General features: G+C 35.8%; 1 protein-coding gene across 3 annotated transcripts in view; it reads left to right on the top strand.

Moving 5' to 3' along the window:
• NOX4 (NADPH oxidase 4) overlaps window positions 1-22,141 on the top strand; it is a 146,364-nt gene that overhangs the window by 101,591 nt on the left and 22,632 nt on the right. For all 3 annotated transcript variants that reach the window (XM_082340468.1, XM_082340467.1, XM_082340469.1), the window contains one exon: window positions 4,794-4,875. In XM_082340468.1, the coding sequence (XP_082196594.1) occupies window positions 4,794-4,875 (82 nt within the window). The remainder of the gene's footprint in view (window positions 1-4,793; window positions 4,876-22,141) is intronic.

Here is a 22,141-nt window from a genome sequence, read left to right as displayed (position 1 = left end):
CTTTTGATGAATAGCTTGGCACTATGCACAAAGACCAAGCCACCTGGATCCCACTTATTGTCAAGTTACTTTTTTTTCATGACATTGATCACCTACTGCACCTTCTACATATTTATGTGTTAAATTATCATCATTGGACCAGTCTTTTCATAAAATAATGAATAACTTTTGAAGTAGATGCTGATTCATTATCAACAGATTTGAGTGTTTTCATGTGTTCAGTGAAATTGTTATGGCTTCCAGGATGGATGGCAAGATACAAACACTTTGTTCAAGTTGCATGTTCATCACCAACTTTCTTGAAAAAGACAAATAAATTTAATATTTACTTTTATTTTTAATTTTTTTAAATGTTTATTTATTTATAAATTATTTTATTTACTTATTTTGGCTGCACCGGGTCTTAGTTGCGGCATGCAGGATCTTTAGTTGCGGCATGCGGACTTCTTAGTTGCGGCATGCGGACTTCTTAGTCGCAGCATGCAAACTCTTAGTTACGAGCTCTAAGTACAAAGTGGAGGTCTGTCAAGCCCACCTGTTGCAGGTTGGGTTCACCAGAAACTGATTCTGAGAATAATTTGTGAATATAAAATGCTTATTAGGGATCAACACCTGTGAAGGGAAGAGGAAGGCAGTGAAATTGGGTAGAGGAAGAACTTGAACCACCATGTAGTCTCTATGAAGCCTCAGCCAAAGTGGCAGGAAGTTTTGGAGGAAATTTTGCCCATCAGAGTTGCCTGTGTACAGCTAAACTACCCCTGCCTTGTTCAGTCACTGGATTTGAGCTGCTCTGGGAAAGGCATTTCCCCTGCACCTAAGGCAGACTCTGAAGTAACTGACAGCTGGAGGCTACCTGCTGACTGTGCTTTTTGCTTTTTTTCTTCCTTATTATTATAGTGGTAGAGAGAAGACTTTATTTTTTCTCATTCCAAGAATATATATGCATACTGTTTGTTGTTGCTATGCAAATTTTTATTGCTTTTGTTACATTCTGCATGTTGGGGAGGATTGCAGATTGCCTATTTTCCACTAAAGGGAAAATAAAGAATTTGAGTCACAGTAAATGTACAAAAAAGTTTGTTAAAATTGGAAAGAGTATTTTAGTCTTCTCATCTTTGTTTTCAAATAAATAAGTATATTGTCTCACAGTTGGTTGTCCAGGGAACCCAAATTAATGTAATTGTGTGCAGCATGTCATCCAGGTCTGGTTGCCTGAGAATCCTTTGGTTCATTGAATGAGAGAAAGAAACAGTGGGTGAAAGGCTACAAAAGCTTGTGTTAATTAAGATATATCCCCTACTGGTAGAAAATTATGGTTAGACATTATCACATCATTAGTCAGCTCATCAAAATATCACTTTGCAGAAAATCCTCTGGTTCTTTTCAGTGGCTTTAATGAAATTGTTCTAAGAAGCCCTGTGAAAGGACTGAGCTCTAGTTTTTGGATAACTGCCATTTTCTTAAGAAACAGACTTTGGGCCTACTGAGAAAGCAGATCAGCTGGTGTGACATTTTACTCTAAGAAAAGAAGCATTATTTTAGAATTTTTGCTATTTAACAAGGAAACGTCAATTTATTTTGGTCTTTTCCTTAGCATCAGATAAAGAATGGGATGCTAATTAAATAGCTGAAATTTAGGAGACTAAAGAAGGATTAATGTAAGCATTTGAAACAATTTTTCATTCACTTGGACTTTTCTAAAGATAATTTTTATCATTTATTTTTATTCACATAAAGAAAAAAAAGCAATCATTATACTTTTATGGGAAAAAGTTAATTATTCTCATTTAGGAATTTATAAATATGGTATAAAAATAGAAAATTTTAAAAGGACAGTTTTAAGGTACTGTGTATATTTTCTGTTTGTGTATATGTGAACTTTTTTTTTTTTTGACAGTTGTACTAGCTACTCAAGAGTCTTCATGTTCACTTGGTATTCCTTGAATTTATGATACTCAGATTAAAGGATGCTCCAGATGTAGGAATACTAATTATAGATTTCATAGTTTGGGTAGCTTAATAAATGATCTCTTATATGCTACTTTTGCCATGTGTGTAGGGGGTGGTTTTTTGTTTGTTTTTTAGTCCTATCAGTATAATGTCATCTCCAGAGATTTTCTTCCAGATTTACAATCAAGTGAGTTTTGTGATTATATAAGCAAGGATAATCTATAGCTGTATTATATTATGGTTATTTTTATTAATAATTCTGGTTTTCCTTTGCATTTAAATCAGTTTGGGAAACATTCAGTAAAACTTGAACTGATATTAATTTTCAGCACCCAAGGATATATCATATTGAATATAGCTGTTTGATTGAACAGTTCTTTACTTGATGTGTAAAGTTCATATTTGCTGTTGGGTTTTGGTTTTATTTTTTCAAGACCCATTTTAGGAAAGGCATAAATGGGGGGCAAAAGAAGGAAAAAGAGAAACACTGCAAATCACTCATTTAATGGGATGCTACATAAATTGGCAAGTAGACTGAAAAGCATGGGTCATGTCGTCAGAAAAATTGACTAGTTGTTCATTGAAATAATCATTAATTTTGTTGATGAAAAATAGCAGCATATCAGTTAATAATAGAATTTAATTTTAAAAAATATGAACTCAAATTAAAGAGTAAGTGTGCCTAAAGGAGAAAAAAATAAAGTATGCTTTCTTGGATTTGTAGACTGTAGGATACAGCCACCTCTGTTTGAATTTTCTTAGTTCCTCTCCAAGCGTATTGTAAGAACTGTCAGAGTGGTGAAAACAAAATGCAGAGTAGAGGTCAGCTAAACATCTGATTCGATCTATTTTAATAAATATGAGGATAAAATCCACATCCCGCTTCTCAGCCATACTTGGTAACCCCTGTACTCACAAATGTTTAACGTCTGGCTATTCAGTAGCCTGGAAAGGGTGAGTCATCATCAAGTGTAGATTTTCAGTATTTTGTGGAAATTGCTCACCTTCTGCTAGTGATGGATTTACTGCAGTGCAGCGTTTCAGCTTTGTACTCTGTTCTCAGCCTGATGGTGTGACTCTGTCAAGGCTGGAGTACAGGTCCCCTGGCTTTTTATGGTTGATCGATGACCAGTGGGGCTCTTCTAAAAGGCATTAAGGTTAACCTTGGCAAGCAGTTTTCTGTATCCAGTAAAAATGGAAGTCGGAAATAGTCTTTCAACAAATATTTATCTAACACCTTAATATGTATCAGATAGTGTTCTGCATCCTGGTGCCACAATACCCATCTACTAGGAGGAGGTGGGGGGTGGATAGACAAATGTATATAACAGTAAAAATGTAATATGATAGATTCTATGAGAGCGTAGCACAGAGTGTACTAGGAGTACCCAGCAGGGCCATCTATTCCAGATTTGGCAGGAAGAAAGAAAGAAGGAGGAGGGATCAAGGAAGCCTTCCCTAGGGATGACTCTAGAGATAGTGACTATCTAATCCTAGAAATGTGGGATCAGTATTAAAGTGATAGATTACTCTATCAGTGCAGATAGCTTTTCGTTTTAACTATTTCTAAGGTAGAACTGAGGATTCTTCCTTTCTCCACACTCCTTTTTTTCCTTCTCTTCTTTTCCGTTTCCTGTCTCACTTCTTCCCTCCCTGTCTCTTTCTCTTCCTCTTTCTTTTCCTCCCTTTCTCCCTCTTTCTTTCATTATGAATTCATGAGTATAGAATTGTATTAATCAAATTCTTGGTTCATGACCCACTGTCATCATTGGACAATTTCTGGCTCTCATTCATTCATTCATAAACTGATTTATGATGCTATAATGAATACATATGACTTTATTAACAATTTCTTTCACCTGCCTTTTTGCTTTTCTCCTATTTCATCCCCTCACTCCTTCTAAAAGGTAACCATTGTCCTGAATTGTTTATATCATCCCTTTTTTCACTGGTTTTCTTTGTTTCATATATAACATACCCAAATAACACATTGCTTAGTTAGTTTTTAACTCAACAAAAAATAATATTCTTGTATATGTAATCTGCTGGTATTTTTTTCACTCAACATCATACTAATATGATTCACTGTGTTTTTATTTGTAACTGAATTCATTGTTTCACTTCAACGAATATTCTATTGTGTGAATATACCACAAATTATCCATTCTCCTGTTTCTAGGCAATTGAGTTGTTTCCATTTATGTTGTTCTGACCAGTGCTGCTATGACTATTCTTTTTCTTGCTGCCTGAGACATATTTGAAAGTTTCTGCAGAGTATATACCTAGGGAAGGAAATATTGGCTCATAGGGTATGCAAAAGTTAAACTTAAAAGGTAATACTGAATTGTTTTCCAAAGCTATTGCACCAACTTGCATTTCCACCAGAATTACATAAGAGCTTATGTTGATACAATCCTAACACTTGGTCTTGTGAGATTAATTTCTGTCAACTGAATGCCACATAATGTGAATGCTATCTTATGGTGTGTGGTTTTAATTCTCATTTCCCAGGTTACTAATGAGTTTGTGCATCTCTTGGTATATTTATTGGTCATATATGTTTCCTCTAACCTTTCAATTATAAGATTTTAGTATTAGTTTATACTAATGAATACTTGCTATTTTTATATATGCAGTTGTTATGATATCTTAATTAGAAAAATATGCATAGTCATTAAAGTGAAATAAAAACCTATTTTGGTAGTACATAAAATGGTGGGTAAATTTCTAATACAAGATATGCAGTCAAAATAGTTAAGAAATTAAAAGAATAGGAAATAATTCTATTTTGAAATTATTTTATGACTTTTTTCATAGCCTGTTGTTTATTTTTCTTTTGACAGAACGATTTCGAGATTTACTACTTCCTCCATCTAGTCAAGACTCCGAGATTCTGCCCTTCATTCAATCTAGAAATTATCCCAAGTAAGCAATAGGAGTTCCCTAGGTATTGTGAAGGGAATGGGCGTAGTGATGGGCGAGCTTTGGGAGGGCAAAGAAAAAATGTTTCCTTTTCAGGATTTCTGAAAAGGCCTGAAAAACCTAACCTAACTAACTAGAGCATCTCCTGAACTATAATGTCTCAGGCTCTTCACAGCTAATCCCTCATCTGGTTTCCTGTTTTCTATCCTTTAAATGTAAGGATTTATTTATATATGTATATATATATATATTTTTAACATCTTTATTGGAGTATAATTGCTTTAAAATGGTGTGTTAGTTTCTGCTGTAAAAGAAAGTGAATCACTTATATATATACATATATCCCCATATCTCTTCCCTCTTGTGTCTCCCTCCCTCCCACCCTCCCTATCCCACCCCTCTAGGTGGTCACAAAGCACTGAGCTGATCTCCCTGTGCTATTCGGCTGCTTCCCACTAGCTATCTATTTTACATTTGCTAGTGTATATATGTCCATGCCACTCTCTCACTTTGTCCTAGCTTACCCTTCCCCCTCCCCATATCCTCAAGTCCATTCTCTAGTAGGTCTGCGTCTTTATTCCCGTCTTGCCACTAGGTTCTTCATGACCTTTTTTTTTTTTTTAGATTCCATGTATATGTGTTAGCATACGGTATTTGTTTTTCTCTTTCTGACTTACTTCACTCTGTATGACAGACTCTGACTCCATCCACCTCACTACAAATACCTCCATTTCGTTTCTTTTTATGGCTGAGTAATATTCCATTGTATATATGTGCCACATCTTCTTTATCCATTCATCTGTTGATGGACACTTAGGTTGCTTCCATGTCCTGGCTATTGTAAATAGAGCTGCAATGAACATTGTGGTACATGACTCTTTTTGAATTATAGGTTTCTCAGGGTATATGCCCAGTAGTGGGATTGCTGGGTCGTATGGTTGTTCTATTTTTAGTTTTTTAAGGAACCTCCATACTGTTCTCCATAGTGGCTGTATCAATTTACATTCCCATCAACAGTGCAAGAGGGTTCCCTTTTCTCCACACCCTCTCCAGCACTTATTGTTTGTAGGTTTTTTGATGATGGCCATTCCGACTGGTGTGAGATGATATCTCATTGTAGTTTTGATTTGCATTTCTCTAATGATTAATGATGTTGAGCATTCTTTCATGTGTCTGTTGGCAATCTGTATATCTTCTTTGGAGAAATGTCTATTTAGGTCTTCTGCCCATTTTTGGATTGGGTTGTTTGTTTTTTTGATATTGAGCTGCTTGTAAATTCTGGAGATTAATCCTTTGTCAGTTGCTTCATTTGCAAATATTTTCTCCCATTCTGAGGGTTGTCTTTTGGTCTTGTTTATGATTTCCTTTGCTGTGCAAAAGCTTTTAAGTTTCATTAGGTCCCATTTGTTTATTTTTGTTTTTATTTCCATTCCTCTAGGAGGTGGGTCAAAAAGGATCTTGCTGTGATTTATGTCATAGAGTGTTCTGCCTATGTTAATAAGTGGTTTTCAAAATAACCACATGCTAGATATGATTTCAGGAATTTATTCTTCTTTAGCATCTTGATAACTCTTTCTTAAATGGGATAGACTTTTTCTTAGATGCCACAAGTGTATGAATTGATTGAAGCAGTGTGCCTCATCTTCCCAGAGAATAAGGAAGTACCAGGCTTTTATTAGGTATTCTCTTCCCTAAAAGCTGATGTATGCTGGTATCTTGATCCTTCCTGTGGAAGCTTGGAGTACCCTCTACTTTTTGAGTAATCTGACTCTCTTTACTAGCTAGTATGCAACAGGCTAAAGAATGAATAAACTGTTATCTGAAATAGAAAAAACGGTCACCAAATTAAAGAATTAGAGCTTGGCTTACACATATTTAATCAAAACTCATCATGATGCTAAATGATTCATTCTTTGCTCAGTTTGGCAGTTTATTCAAGTATTTACTGAACTTCACCTGAGTTTTTCCCTGATTACATAGCTATGATAATATTTACTTAATTCTGGTCACAAAATAAATATATAATCTGAATTATCTGTTCATTGTTTCAGATATTAATCCAGGTTTAATCTCTAGCAATAATCTTCCAATCTCCTCCCAGTACTCACAGGGACATACATGTGCCTGGACAAGCCTTGCATGGGTACATTACTCATGTTCATGTTGGCAGGGAGCATGGAGGTGCCTGAAGAGACCCATGCATGTCTATCAGTATTTTTGCCCACAGCTGCTATTTGCAGGGGCCAGTGATACTTGCTTTTCTGCCTCTTAGGCTTACTGTCTGACTGACACCATTGTTTAAAGGAGATTTACAATGGTTTCTCAGCTGGTAATCTGTCTGCAGTCTAAGTTTCCTTAGCTGTATCATTTTACAAGTATCCTTCTTGTTCTTAGATTTCTTTTCTGATAGTGATGTGATCCATTCTAATATTTAACAGACATCATGTGACAATCCTTTGTCAGTGTCTAACCCTTGGAGTAGATATACTTTTTGACATCTGCAGATTAAAGAAATAAAAATCATCCATTGATGCCACACACACCGTATTACGGCAGTTAAGTGTGCAGACTCTGAAGCAGATTGCCTTCCCTGCTGACTTGGTGACCTGGGTGACCTAACCCTCTGTGCCTCAGTTCCACCTGTGTGAAAGGAGGAAGATAATAATACTTACCACTCAAGCATGATGCAAAGATTAAATGAAGTAATAAAAAAATATTTTGAACTGAGCTTGACACATAGTAAATACTGCATTTTAGCTGCAGATGTTATTTATTGCTATTTATTTAAAATTGCATCTAGAATTAACTAGATTTGCATGTTTCCAAACACCGTAGGAAATAGGTTGTTCATTTATCTTGCAGGATAGCTTTTATGCCAAGATACTTTCGTCAACCCACCCTTATTAATATTTAGGGAAGTACTATTTATTCAATATTTCTAAATTACTGCGAGATGCTGATGTGAGGCACTGCTTAGGTGACCACTTAACATCTTTATGAGCTTCAGTTTTCTGAACTATCAAATGAAAATATGCTAATTAAAGGTTTCTGGGGCTGAAAATATTTACATAAAATTCTGGATTAAATACAATTAGTTTATTTAAGTTACAGAATATTAAGCATTTTCATCTTCGCATAGCTGATTTAATGTCTAGTTTGGCAGAATTTTAGGAGATGCTGGGGGACAGAGAAAGGATAATATAATTCTGTTTGTGCTGTGCCTAGGCAGTGTTGAGTTGGTCCAGGGAAGGGCATAGGAGCAAAAACTCTGTGTGTGTAAACAATGCCCACTTAAACAATGTTGCGGTAGAAGAGAAAGTTGTGGTAAGGGCCAATTAGTAAATACAAGTGGGCAGGGAATCTGTGTGTCTAGACCTAATTTAAACTAATTTTGTATTATTCATGGTTTTTAATACTCTCATTTTTTCTCTCATTTATATTCACTCTCAGATATACTCTCATTTATTCATTATTGAAGATAACTAAAAGTCAAGGAATTTGTAATTTTGTGACACACAAAGATTTCTAGAAAGCTGAAAGTTTAATCAAACCGTTAGTATTTGTTGCTTTTATTCACAATGCAGTATACCTATTTATATTAAGATTTTTTTTTTAGTAATTGTTTGAGAGTTTAATTTATTTGTATCTCGTTAAAATTTCAGCAGCCAGATCTGCTTTATAGTAAATGACATTATGTTTTTATATTAATAAACATAGAATTGGCTGCTGAATTCTACCAGATAAGTTTTTGGCACTTACAGATATAACCATATTATTTTTTTTTTAACATCTTTATTGGAGTATAATTGCTTTACAAGGTTGTGTTAGTTTCTGCTGTATAACAAAGTGAATCAGCTATATGTATACATATATCCCCATATCCCCTCCCTCTTGCATCTCCCTCCCACTCTCCCTATCCCACCCCTCTAGGTGGTCACAAACCACCGAGCTGATCTCCCTGTGCTATGCGGCTGCTTCCCACTAGCTATCTATTTTACATTTGATAGTGTATATATGTCAGTGCTACTCTCTCACCTCGTCCCAGCTTACCGTTTCCACTCCCCGTGTCCTCAAGTCCATTCTCTACCTCTGCATCTTTATTCCTGTCCTGCCTCTGGGTTCATCAGAACCTTTTTTTTTTTTTTTTTGGATTCCATATATATGTGTTAGTATACGGTATTTGTTTTTCTCTTTCTGACTTACTTCACTCTGTATGACAGACTCTAACTCCATCCACCTTACTACAAATAACTCAATTTCGTTTCTTTTTATGGCTGAGTAGTATTCCATTGTATATATGTGCCACATCTTCTTTATCCATTCATCCGATGATGGACACTTAGGTTGCTTCCATGTCCTGGCTATTGTAAATAGTGCTGCAGTGAACATTGTGGTACCTGTCTCTTTTTGAATTATGGTTTTCTCAGGGTATATGCCCAGTAGTTGGATTGCTGGGTCACATGGTTGTTCTATTTTTAGTTTTTTAAGGAACCTCCATACTGTTCTCCATAGTGGCTGTATCAATTTACATTCGCACTACATTAAGATTATTCTAATTCTTTTACTGACTCATTGAATATAGACTCCATTTGTGAGAAATACATTTTAAGAGCGAAAATATGTGTTAAGAAGTGACTTATTTGCCCTATATTACGTGGTGTTACAGAGTGATATTTACAGAGGATAATGTAGCTGACCTTCTTTAAGTGAGACTCACTCTACACTGGTTAATATAGGCTGATGAATGGACTGTGGTAATTTGGATTGGGGGTGGGTTCTCTAGTGAGCATAGTGTCCCTATAATCTTGAGCATCTTATCGAGACACCAAACAGATAATGAAACACAGAAAAGGGTGTCTTTTATTTAGGGAAAATATTCATGAAGAGAACTGACTAGTTCTTGAAATGTGTGTGTACGTGTGTTTTTTAAGGGAAAGCCATTTTTTAAAAAATGTTACCTGCGATGGTGCTGGGGAACATTGTTCTAAAATATAATAATGCTAATTAGTCACATTCTTACATTCCTGAATTCAAAGTTGACCCATTGCCAAAACCGGGCACATCCATTCTCATCAGAATGTCATAGAAGATGCTGCACCATGAAAATTCGCAGAGCAGGAATAGATGTGTCAGAAATAGACAGATGAGTGAAAAGCAGGAAATGAATGCATACTTAATACAAAGTAAATATTGATTCATAGGTTAGAGGAAAGAAATGGAGATAATGAGCTTAAGTTTTGTTGCTCATTTCTTAGCTGTCATCATCGTTATTAACTGTGAAGGCTTTAGGTTTATAATGTATTTAGAATAGAGGGTAGCTATAAATATTCTTATCCTTGTAAATGCAGCTTCGGGATGTAAAATGGTTGAAGACATTTGGCATAATTTTACTCACAAATGACTTGCAACCATGTTGGCAATTAGGCCAGCAAAACATATTCCAATGGCTCTGAAAGTTTAATCATAATACGTATAAAAATATTGTGGAAAACAGAAATAAAATGTCACGTATCTCTATTTGGTTCTCATAAAGATCAAATTCTCTGGAATGCTTAATGTCAGAACTGTTTAGAGAGGGGAATACTATTTATGACAAAATTCAGAGCTCTTTCTTTTTGGCTTGGTTTGCCACCAGAGGACAACCTTGATTATTTGGACAATAAAAGCAATGTCTCAACTCAATGTCATTTCCAATGGGCTGTTTAAAAATGGCTTAAAACAGTGATATTGAGTAATATACTTAAATTGCAGAGCCTCAGATGACCTTTCCAGATGTCATCTATTCTCCAAATTGTCTTCCTTTCTCTTCCCAAAGAAAGTTTTGAGTTCCTCTTCTTCCAGAGACCCTCCCTCCCACTTCAGTAATTTTTGTTCAATTTGCACATTTGTAATATATTTGTTACCTGAGCGAAGTTATTCTCACTCATAATAAAAAATAGCAATATTTAACACTTTTTACATGCCAAGATTGTGTTATGTGCTTTATATGCATTATTTCATTTAATCTTTAGCATCCCCTATGAGTTAGGTAGGACCATTTTCCCAATTTTACAGATTTTACAGATTAAGGGACTAAAATTTAAAGGGGTTAAGTGACTTATCCAAAGTCACATGGCAGAGCTGGGTCTCAAACCCAGGTCTGTTTGGCCTCCAGATTATACCTAATTGTGCTATACTGCCTCTCATTTATTCATCTGTCCATTTTTCCATTCTTCAAATATTTATTGAAAAACTACATGCACCAGAAGCAGTCATAATTACTGAAAATACAAAAATGATTAGGACATAGTATATGGCTTTGAGGGACCTAGAGTCCCATGGGGGAAAAGTAGAATCAAAGTTTAATGGAGAAATTAATTATAACAATATGATAAGTCTTATAAATTATAGAGAAGTACTAAATTCAATGGGAGAAGAGAAGATAAAGTGCCTTCCTGTCTAGGCAATTCATGTAAAGTTTAATTTTCCCTTTGGGGAAAATCTTGACAAGTGCTATGGAACCAGATGAAGAGGCTTTTTATAGATGGAACAAAGAGCATAACAGCATATGGAACCGTGAAAGTGGGTGGTTCATTGAGAGATCGTGTTTCATATTCAGGGGAGAAGTGATAAAGGATCAATTCTGTCATAATAGTAATAGGGAAAAGCAGATAGATGTCTGAGAATGATTAGGAGGCACAGTCAGCAGAATGGGATGATTATTGGGCAAAAAGAAGAGGGGGGAGAGGATGAAAGGGTGACGGGAGGGAAGGGAAGAGGAAGGACTTCAAGGAAGGAATTCAAGCAGTTTCACTTGTATCACATGCTGGCTTACTGTCCCCATGACTGAGGACAAGTGGGAGGTCTTTCTGAGCATGATTTTTTTTCCCTCTCTTTCAAATACAATATTAGCACTACAGGAAAAACTCCCTGTTTCTCCTTTACTCTCACATACCATACTTCTAACACCAGGTACGTGGGAGTTTTTCCCGCACCAGCCAATTCTTTGATACCAGATGGGTGTCTGGCAATTCAATTCAATTCTGACACTCACCAGAGTTAGTTGCAGACCCTACAGGTTAAGGGTTCAGTCCCATATGATTGCTCACTCCCACTTAAGATGCCAATCACAAGTAGTAGGCTCCCAAGTTACTTACAGCTTCTGCCCAAATTAGCTACAAGTCAGGGTTCCCATGACCCTCTTCTTGGATTCTGTCCTTCGCTCACAGAACTCAGGGAAACACGTAGGGATTTATTATACAATAAAGGATATGAAAAAGCATACAGATGAACAGCCAGATGAAGAGATACATAAGGTGAAGTCTGGAAGGGTCCCAAGTGCAAGAGATTCTGTCCCCGTAGAGTTGGCGTGCACCACTCCCTTGGCATGTAGATGTGTTCATCAACCTGGGAGCTCTCTAAACCCCTTTTTATGGAGGCTTCGTCACAGAGGCATGGTCAGTTATTAACTTCATTTCCAGCTACTCTCCCCTCTCCAGAGAATAGGGAGGTGGAGCTGAAACTTCCAAGCTTCTAATCATGGCCTGGCATTTCTGGTGACCAGCTGCATCCTGGAGCCCACCAAGAATTGTCTCATCAGAGCAAGAGACATTCCTAGAATCAGGAAATTCCAAGAATATAGGAACTCTGTGTCAGATGCGCCTATCATGGAGGAAATTACAAAGGTCTTAGGAGCTCTGTGTCAGGAATAAGAGTCAAAGACTAAATACTAGAATAAAAGATTTTCCTAGTACCCGTATGCACAAGAGTTTAGGAGCTCTGTGTCAGGAACTAGGGATGGGTGGGTAGATAGACAGATAAGTACCTTCCCTCTAATGTTGCTTTGAGGAACACACAGTGCCTGGCATAATTCTACCTCGTAAAGCTTTGTGATTGTTAAATAAAATGATGTAAAGTACCTGAGCTTTTGCAAATGTGAATTCTCATTAGTATCCCAATTCCCAGCTCTATTCTATCTTTTCCCAAAGCTATGCCTCACCTCAGGGCAGGGTGGTGAGGTTCTACCCCATGGTCTGCTTTAGTGTCTTCATTCCAGTCTAGATCCTGCCAGAATGGATATGTTCTGCCCAACAATGATGGCTCTGGGTAATGGGATCTGATTGCAGAGTGATTAATCAGGAAGGGACTCTTTCTACTGTGGGCCCGCTTATGATGGATGCACAGCTGTTCTAGTAGTTTCCACAATCACAGCTAGTCATAACATTCTTCATAATGTACATAATATTAAAGGATTACTGTCTCTCATTTTCTCATCCCTAAACTTAGGTTTTCTTTTATTTAGTAGATGATATTCCAACACCTGGCTGGCAGGAGATCTAAAAAAATGGATATTTTTAGGATTCTTAATTCTTGAATATTTTCCAATCTAGGCAAGCATAATGTCGAAATTAAGCTGATCTATCCATAGATAGTAGGTCCCAGCCCCTGGGCTGGGATTCACAAGTAAAAACCCTGCCATCAGGACTGCAAAAGCAAGGTGGACCACCAAAAAGAAAAACACTGAACAATTCTACAAAAACTGAGGCACTGCTGAAATTGTGAAGATTCTGCTCAGACATATAAGTCAAAGAACTCTGTTAGTGCAAGACTAATGGACAAGGAATAAGGATGCGTCAGTGCCGAGTGAGAGAATAACTGGTTCTGGACTCAAATAAGAACTGGTTCAAGGATGGGGCCAAGATGAACCTGTAGCTGGGAGGTCAGGCAGCTGAAATCTTAGAACAAGTTGACGAAGTAAACACTTTCTAGGAGATTAAGTTAAGCATATTGGATTCTCCATCTACTGCCTCTGAGAGCTATTTACCTTCTTTGTTCTGCCTTATCTTGCATTGTCAGCTGTCATATATCTTCTCAGACATCAGCTGTTTTTAGTTTTTTTAATTTTTTATTTGTCTTTGACTCAGAAATTGTCTATCAGTTGAGAGAGAAAGTGGCCTGAAGTTCTTCCTTTGTTAAAAATCTTAAAATCCTATCTTAACATCCTTGGATAGAAACAACCTCCTTTTTGCATATATAGCTCCTCAACAATATTCTCAGCTCTAGAAGAGTGAGATATTATCAAAGTTAAGCCATGATTTTAGAAACAGTTTATGAGCCTATAGTAAAAATGAATATTAAAAAAGCAGTTAAAAATTAATCAATTCATAATGGTTATGGTAGTATAATTTTGATAATATACTTGTTTTATGGGAACTTCTTGCCAAAGAAGTTTTCTCTTTGCAACCCCTAAATTAATTAACGGTTTCTGTTGGAAAATCTTGATTAAATGATTCAGAACTCCAAGAAACAGACATCAATCAAAGCAGTTTTTCGAACAATGTTGCTTTTATTTATGCATGAGATTGTATTATGTATTAATCACTCACTCGTTAATTACGGAGATTTCTTAGCCCTCTACTGGTGAAGTTTTCTTCCTTAAGTTGTTCCTAAAGTCTAAGCAGTGTGGACCACTACCCACCACCTCCCACCAAGTCTTAACTTAAATGTTAAGGGCCTGCCTGGGTCACCATATTTAAAATCCCCACCTGCACCAGCTCACTCTCTATCCTCCTTACCTGCTCTTCTAGCACCGTCAATGCCACATGGGATATTGTTAGAAACACAAGTTCTCAGACTTTACCCCAGACTTACTGACCCAGAAAATCTGGGGGTGGAGGCCAGCACTCTGTGTTTAGCAAGCCCTCCAAACAATTCTGATGCACACTAACATTTGAGGACCATTAGAGAAAGATAGAAAGATTTCAAAGACTTTCTCAGGCTTTTTAACTCCCTCCCACTCCTTGTTGTTTTTATTGATATGATGACTTCCTGGGAATGGAATAGTCTAAAACTGCAACTATCCTTTCCAGGGAAACAGTTAATCACATTCACCTTTTTCCCAGAAACAACTGTTATATGAAGGATGGCTCTGAACCCTTCCATCCTGCAAAGCAGGAATTTCCAGGAGTTCCTTGACACAATGTGCCCTTTTCATATTTTGTTTTGCCTTTATGTATTATCCCTAACCAAAATAATTTCTAATTGACTGTAATCATTAATATGTGATCATTAAGAAGATGAGCTTTGGAGTCAGTCTTACAAGAAATTTAGTAACGCTTCTTAATAGAAACGTGGCCTTGAGGAAATTACTTAACATTTTGAGTTTTGGTTCCCACCCCAGTAAAAGCGAGATTATACCTTCCTGTAAAGGTTGTTGTGTGGATTAGGAGTGAAGGTGTATATAGAACATTTAGGTAGGTCCTGGGTTAAATTAAATGTTCAATGAGGAGTATCTATTATTATGATACCTTATTTTAGGTTTTGGGAGGTAAGGGTCTCAGATAGTTTTTAATTTTTTTTTAAATTAGAATCATTTTTAAAGTAAAAGTTAATCAGGTGAAGATAACAAAGGCAAATAATTTTCCAGAAATGTACATTTGCACCAGCATTAAATGTATGTAAATTATAACTCTTTATTATTAATAATAAAATCTAATATTTATCACACACTTACTATATCCAGGCACCATGTTAAAATATTTTATCAAATATTTGCATTCAGCTACATAAAACAGAAACATAGCTAAAAGTGATGAGGGCTTGTTTTTCTCATGTGACAAGAAGTACCGAGGTAAATGGTGGCTTATATTAATTCAGGGTCAGCATATTACATCTGAGGTGTCTGCAACTCCCCTTTCCTTCTCTCGACTGCAAGATGCCTCTTTCAGCTTCAGCCATCGTATTCTCTTTCCAGACAGAAGAAAGAAGAGCAGAGGGCATAACAGGTGCAGGCAAGCTGAGTCAGCGTCCTCCTGTTCAAGGAGCTGCTCAGAACCCCAACCCCAAACGTCTTACATCTTATTACCCTAAAGTGGGTCTTATGTCTTTGTAAGAAAGGGTGGGAAATATAGTCATTTTTTTTTTCTTAAGTGGATACATTACTGTAACGCCACCACCAATTGGGAATAAGGGAGAGAAAACAGATAAAGGGTAGACAACCAGTGGTCTTTACCTTGCCTGAATTATCTCATTTAATCCTTACAATAACTAGTGAGGTGTGTATTATTTACATCACCTTCTGTTTACAAAGAGTGTAATTGAGGTACAAAGTGATAGGTAACTTGCTCAAGGTTACACAGCTACTAGCTGGTGAAGCCATGATTTAAACTCGATTTAGAGCCTACATTCTAATTTACTATATTACTATATAGTAAACACATAGTTTTATTCATCTTCCTTAAATTTTCTTTAATAACTCTTTTAAGTTGCAATTTTCCCTCCTACTTGGATTTTAAAAGGCTATTTTTTTGCTGTTAAAATCTCTGTACTGAAAGTAATTGCTGTGAAAGTTTTGAGAACAGAAAATTTTACCCTACTGTGAGCATCCTCCCCTCTAGTGAACGAGGTTGCAAGCGTATTGTCTCTAAATTAAAGGCAAATGAACGTGTTGAACATATTTTATTCTTTCAGTACTTCTTTCAACCAAAATTTTTTAGTGCCTATTGTACGCCAGCAACTGGAGATAACGACTGAGCTAAACTATTTTAACAGTGTCCTGGTTTTCCTGGGTTTTTGAGTTAGTAGTAAAACCCAAGGAGGAAATCTGGTGATTCCTAGACAATAGGGCTAGCTGTATTTATAAAATATGTTTTATTTTTATGGCATTTTATTGTTTTCAAAGCACTTTCATGTGTAGTATTTTGTTTGTTTTACCCATTTATTCTATGAGTTTATCTTACTTATATAATTTACCTCTTGTTTATTAATAGCCTCTAATCAATCAAAGAGTAAGCCTAGAAGCTAGAATGATAGAAACTTATAACAGTAGAGTGATTATTTCTTTCTGTCTGAAAAATGTTGCACCTGGTAAGTTGTGTCACAGCTGAAATCCAGCATTTTGGGGTTCTGTTATTCCAGAATCACCTAGGGAGGAGAAAAATGATGGCAGAGGAAGGTGAGACAAAACATTAAAATCCATATACTCACAAAATATGATAATATTACACTTAATTCCCAAAGGCTGTCTAACTTTATAGGTTGAGATTTTGTTGATGGTATTTCTGAACTCTTACTTTCTTGGATTATATTTTTAAATATAGTTCTGTGTCATTGTTTTGGTTTTGATTTCAGAGTCTACAGTTATATATATGTATATATATATATGTATATGACATTACTTGCCTGTCTTCCTTTTCAACCACTTTTTTTTTTTCTGTTGGTATTTAGTGATCATTTTTCTACAATAGTTATTCTCTGTCTACTGGTAATGCTGATATGAATTATGTGTGATTTTATTTGCATTCCTTATTGATTGTACAATTTTGGGAAAGATTCACATTCAGGTAGCAGACATTACCCTCCAGATCTTGAAATAACTAAATCATCGCTTTCTATAAAGTCTCGAAGAAGATAATATTCACAGAATACAAAAGAAAAATAGAGGGGGAAATCTCACTTTATTATCAACATTAACGGAATTCTCTGGAAAGACGCGTTAGAGAAGTGCTTCTCAGGCTTTAATGTGTTTACAAACCACCCAGAGGCCTTATTAAAACACAGATTCTGATTCAGTAAGTCTGAGGTTGGATCTAAAATTCTGTCTTCTAACAAGTTCTCATATAAAATTAATGCTATTGGTCCAAGAACCACACTTTGGATGGAAACATACCACATATTAGTCAAAGCCTAATGGAAGGCTTTTCATTCCTTTCAAGGTCAAATTTTATCACATCTGTAACCAGGGAAAAGAGGAGTGTTCAGCATGCTGAACAGAAAAGAAGAGAGTAGAATAAAGAAGCCTCTCGCCTCATGGTCACCCATCTTTGATAACAAAGGAAAATCTGAAAGCACACCCCACCGAGCTGAATTACCAATGATTAGTAACATCATATCTGTAACAATGTTTTTTCCTTAAAGTCTATTTTATCTGAACTAAGTGTTGACTACAAATATTTTGCTTTCGAATAAATTTTCCTCCTATATTTTTATTCTTTAACTTTCAACTTTTTTGTACCCTATTTTTTAGCTGAGTCTCTTGAAAAAACCCATGACTCAATTTTATTGTCTTATTTTAGTCTGACAGTCTTTCCCGTTGAGCTGAAGATGTTAGTTCATTTACGTTGAATTACATTCTACAGAATTATTTTGTGCTCATTATTTGTCCCACGTTTTCTGTTTCTTCCCCTACCCTCTCTTTTTTTTTTTTTTTTTTTTTTTTTGGTCTGTGAAGACAAGATGCATAATAATGACATTTTACTTCTATTTCTTAATTGAATTGAGCTCTCTACACTAATGGAAAAGAAATGACAAAACAAAACATAGCATAAATAAATCTGAGGTTTAAGAGTTTATTCACACTAAAATTAGCCAGCAACTAAGCCAGCGAGCTATACACCTTGCTTTCAGCGGGAGGATAAGTTGCCGTGTGGGAAAAAGAAGAAAACTAGGAAAGGGATGGAATGATTTGTTTGAGAAAAAGAAATTGTAAAATATTTGCACCTAAATGCAGATAAGTGGACAGAAAATAAAAAGATTCGGTTATCATCTTAATAAATAACATTCCAGAGTAAATACAATTTAAAAAATAGCACTCTTTGTTGGAAAGGCTGATGTAGTATAAAAGTCTAAACTCAAAGTGTTTATTTTAACTGAATATACTCCCTCTAAGAGTAGTGTGGCTTGCAGCTGGGTTTAAATATATGTTGGAATGGGGTGTGAAATTTGGCTAGGTGTTTTACTTGAAGATTCACTAGGGGTTGGTCAGCTTATAATTCGTGTTTCCAGTTAACTACCTAGTGTGTGCACAGTTTGAAGAGCTTGGTAGCTTTTCTTTTATATTATTTGAACTAGTTTTTGCATAGTAATAAACATTTCAAGTCACATATTAGCAGATCAAGCCTAAGTTAGCCAGCACAATAAAAAAAAACAAAATCAAAGGGCAAAAACAAATTCTCCTTAACTTTCTATAGGAATTAATTCCAATAGTGGAGATCCACCTATATGTTTATGTATGTGTATGTGTGTATTTAAGAGTGAAAAATAAACATAACATAGCATACTAGATGCTCAATAATAATCTTACTAGTATAGAAAGCCTAAAAATCTAAGCACACAAACATTAGTAATTTTAATACATGTTTGATATGGTAGGAGATAAAAATAATTGCTTGGGGTCGTAACCCATAAGGAATGTCCTACCTAGATGAATAAGTGAAGTGAGTGCTAAAGCTTCTATTTGCTCCTAACATCATATGTATTTACCCCCAAAAGTTAGAGCTGGTTTTAACAGGCCATATGTGTAGTGGACAAGAGATAAGTCCTGGGCTCTGAGGAGGGTTGGAGAGCAGATCAGAGACCCCTGCAGATGGCCCAGTGGATAAACTAGAGATTAAATAGTCGGCTCGGCAGAAGGAGGTGGTAGAGATAATTGACTTATTTTGTCCTTGGTTCTGAGGGGAATTAGAAAAGAAATCTCCCCTGATATTTAATAAGCACAAGCTCCCTCTCACTTGAGTTGAAACAGTGAATTCACAATATGTATATAGCCCACTAAACACAGAGACAAAAATTTAGTTTAAAGTGATTCCAGATTCATGGTGCCCTTTTGTGGCCTGGAAGAGGAAAATGAAAATGCTCTTTTGGAGGGACACGTTTTAATCCTCAAAGTATTCCTATACATGAGGCATCAAAGAGCTCGTATTTTTAAAAAAATGAAACAAATCACATGTTAGTAAAATTGTATATTTAAAAAGTATAAAACAAATATTTAATATGTCAAAAGAAATAAAAGAGAGTATTAAAATAATGATTAAGAGACAAAGGACAATCAAATTTCTCAAAACACTTTTGAAAAAGAGCCAATAGACCTTCTAGAAGTGAGAGATACAATATCATAAACTTGAGCAGTTTATCACAGCCATGGAGAGAATAATGAATTGTCAAGTAGAACTGAAATAATTATCCAGAATGCAACACACAGAGACAAAGGTATGGAAAATATGAAAGAAAGGTTGAGGTATGGTGGATGGAGTGAGAAGTTCATGCATTCCTTTACATTAGAGGTTCAAAAGAAGAAAAAGAAAGAGTGAAGGAGATGTAATATTTGAAGAAATAATAGCTCAAATTCAGGGATCTCAATGAATCTCAAGCAACATAATAAAAATAAATTCACCCTAGGAAAAATCATAATTTACTTACAGAAAGGTAAAAGCAGAGACCAACACTTAACATAAAAGTAGTCAAAAAAAAGGGGGGGGGAGGGGAAGAAACAAAAAGTTGGACAAACAGTACAGGTGATATTGTGGTACGTAATTCAACATCATTGAACTAAATTCCACAGTTCAAAGGAAAATGCTGTCAGACTGGAATAAGAAAATGAAATAGGACAATAAGCTGTTTTCAAGAGATTTGCTCAGAACATAAAGACAGGCTGAGAAGTTAAAGAAGGTGAAGAATACAGCAGAGAAATTCTAACCAAAGAAATCTTGTTTCAGATAAAATAGACTTTAAGGTAAAAATATTTTCAGACATAAAGAGTTAATATTCAGTGAAAAAAGGGTTCAATTCATTATTTCTCTGGTTGAAAGGATTAGAATGAACTCCTTTTTTAAGAAGACAGTTTTGATTTGTTTGGCTTCATAAGTAGAAATGGAGTTCATTCTGGTGGTCAATATAAACCACTTCTCAGATGTGTGACCTTGAGGAAATATTTAAATTTCTAGAACCTCAGCTTCCTAACTGAGGAAGTAGAATAATACCACTTAACTCTTGTTTAATAATTACAAATAATTCAGCTAAAGCATGTAGCACTGTGCCAGTCACATAGCTCTATTGATGTCAGAATAGTCAAGGAAAAAGCTGTTGGTTTTACATTGTAGTATCTCTACATAAACAGAAAGATTAGGCCTATAAATTTATTTTGGTTAGAAAAATAACCCTTGGGCTGTCTAATTTAGTTCAAAGATAGCTATTCTCTTATAAAAACCTCACTACCCCAGAGGCTTGTTATATTCTGAAATTTCATTAAAAGTAACATTTCCTTTGACATCAACCGAGATAGAATATGTGGAGGAATGTCCATTTTTGCCAAACACAGGATTGATCTGAGATCAAATCAGAACTTTATAGAGATGTGTTTTGTAATCTTTAAAACACTATGAAGTTGTTCAGTTTTATTATCCACTTAATGCCAACTAAGAAAAAATATTTATTTTTTTTACCTTTATATACTGTTCTTTTAAATTAAATTGCTAGGTTTTTAAAAATTTTTAGTTTATTTTAATTTTAATTTTAATTTTTTTATTTTTATTTTTTATTTATTTATTTTTGGCTGTGTTGGGTCTTCGTTGCTGTGCACAGGCTTTTCTCTGGTTGCAGCGAGCAGGGGCTACTCTTCGTTGTGGTGCGCGGGCTTCTCATTGTGGTGGCTTCTCTTGTTGCGGAGCACGGGCTCTAGGCGTGTGGGCTTCCGTAGTTGTGGCTCACGGGCTGTAGAGCGCAGGCTCAGTAGTTGTGGTGCACGGGCTTAGTTGCTCCGGATCTTCCCGGACCAGGGCTCGAACCCATGTCTCCTGCATTGGCTGGCAGATTCTTAACCACTGCGCCACCAGGGAAGCCCTGGACAGTTACTATTTTTTAAGAAAGTTTTTTTTTGTAATAGGAAAAAAGCTTTAAAATGGCAGTGTTTTATATATATGGGTCTTTTTTTTAACATAAAGATATCTGGAACTAGGCAGTCCATAGAGGGTATGGCAATTTTATAGTCATCAAAGATAAGTGTTTAGACCATCAAGTCAACATTTCAGGCACCAGAAAGGAGGAAAGAAGGGGACAAGGATAGAGATGCAACTTTCAACTGAGACAGCTTCCTTCAAGGAGCCTTCCAGTTTTCCTAACTACACTTCCATTTATATCACATTAGGCAGAACATAGTCACACAACCGAAATAGATGCAAGACAGTCTGTGAAATGTCGTATTTTGGCTGGGCACTTTACTTCCCTAAATAACGTTAATGTTTTGTTACTAAGCAAGAATGAGACCTAAATGTCCATCGACAGATGAATGGATAAAGAAGATGTAGTATATATATACAATGGAATATTACTCAGCCATGAATAATGGCTCAGAATGAAATAATGCCATTTATAACAATATGGGTGGACCTAGAGATTATCATACTAAGTGAAGTAAGCCAGACAAAGACAAATATCATATGATGCTGCTTATATGTGGAATCTAAGAAAATGATACAAATGAACTTATTTACAAAACAGAAATAGACCCACAGACATA

The sequence above is a fragment of the Balaenoptera borealis genome, assembly GCF_965194805.1.
Source record: "Balaenoptera borealis genome assembly, chromosome: 11".
Taxonomy (NCBI): Eukaryota; Metazoa; Chordata; class Mammalia; order Artiodactyla; family Balaenopteridae; genus Balaenoptera; species Balaenoptera borealis.
The sequence above is the reverse complement of the archived record's forward strand: the minus strand, read 5'-3'. Positions and strand labels throughout refer to the sequence as shown.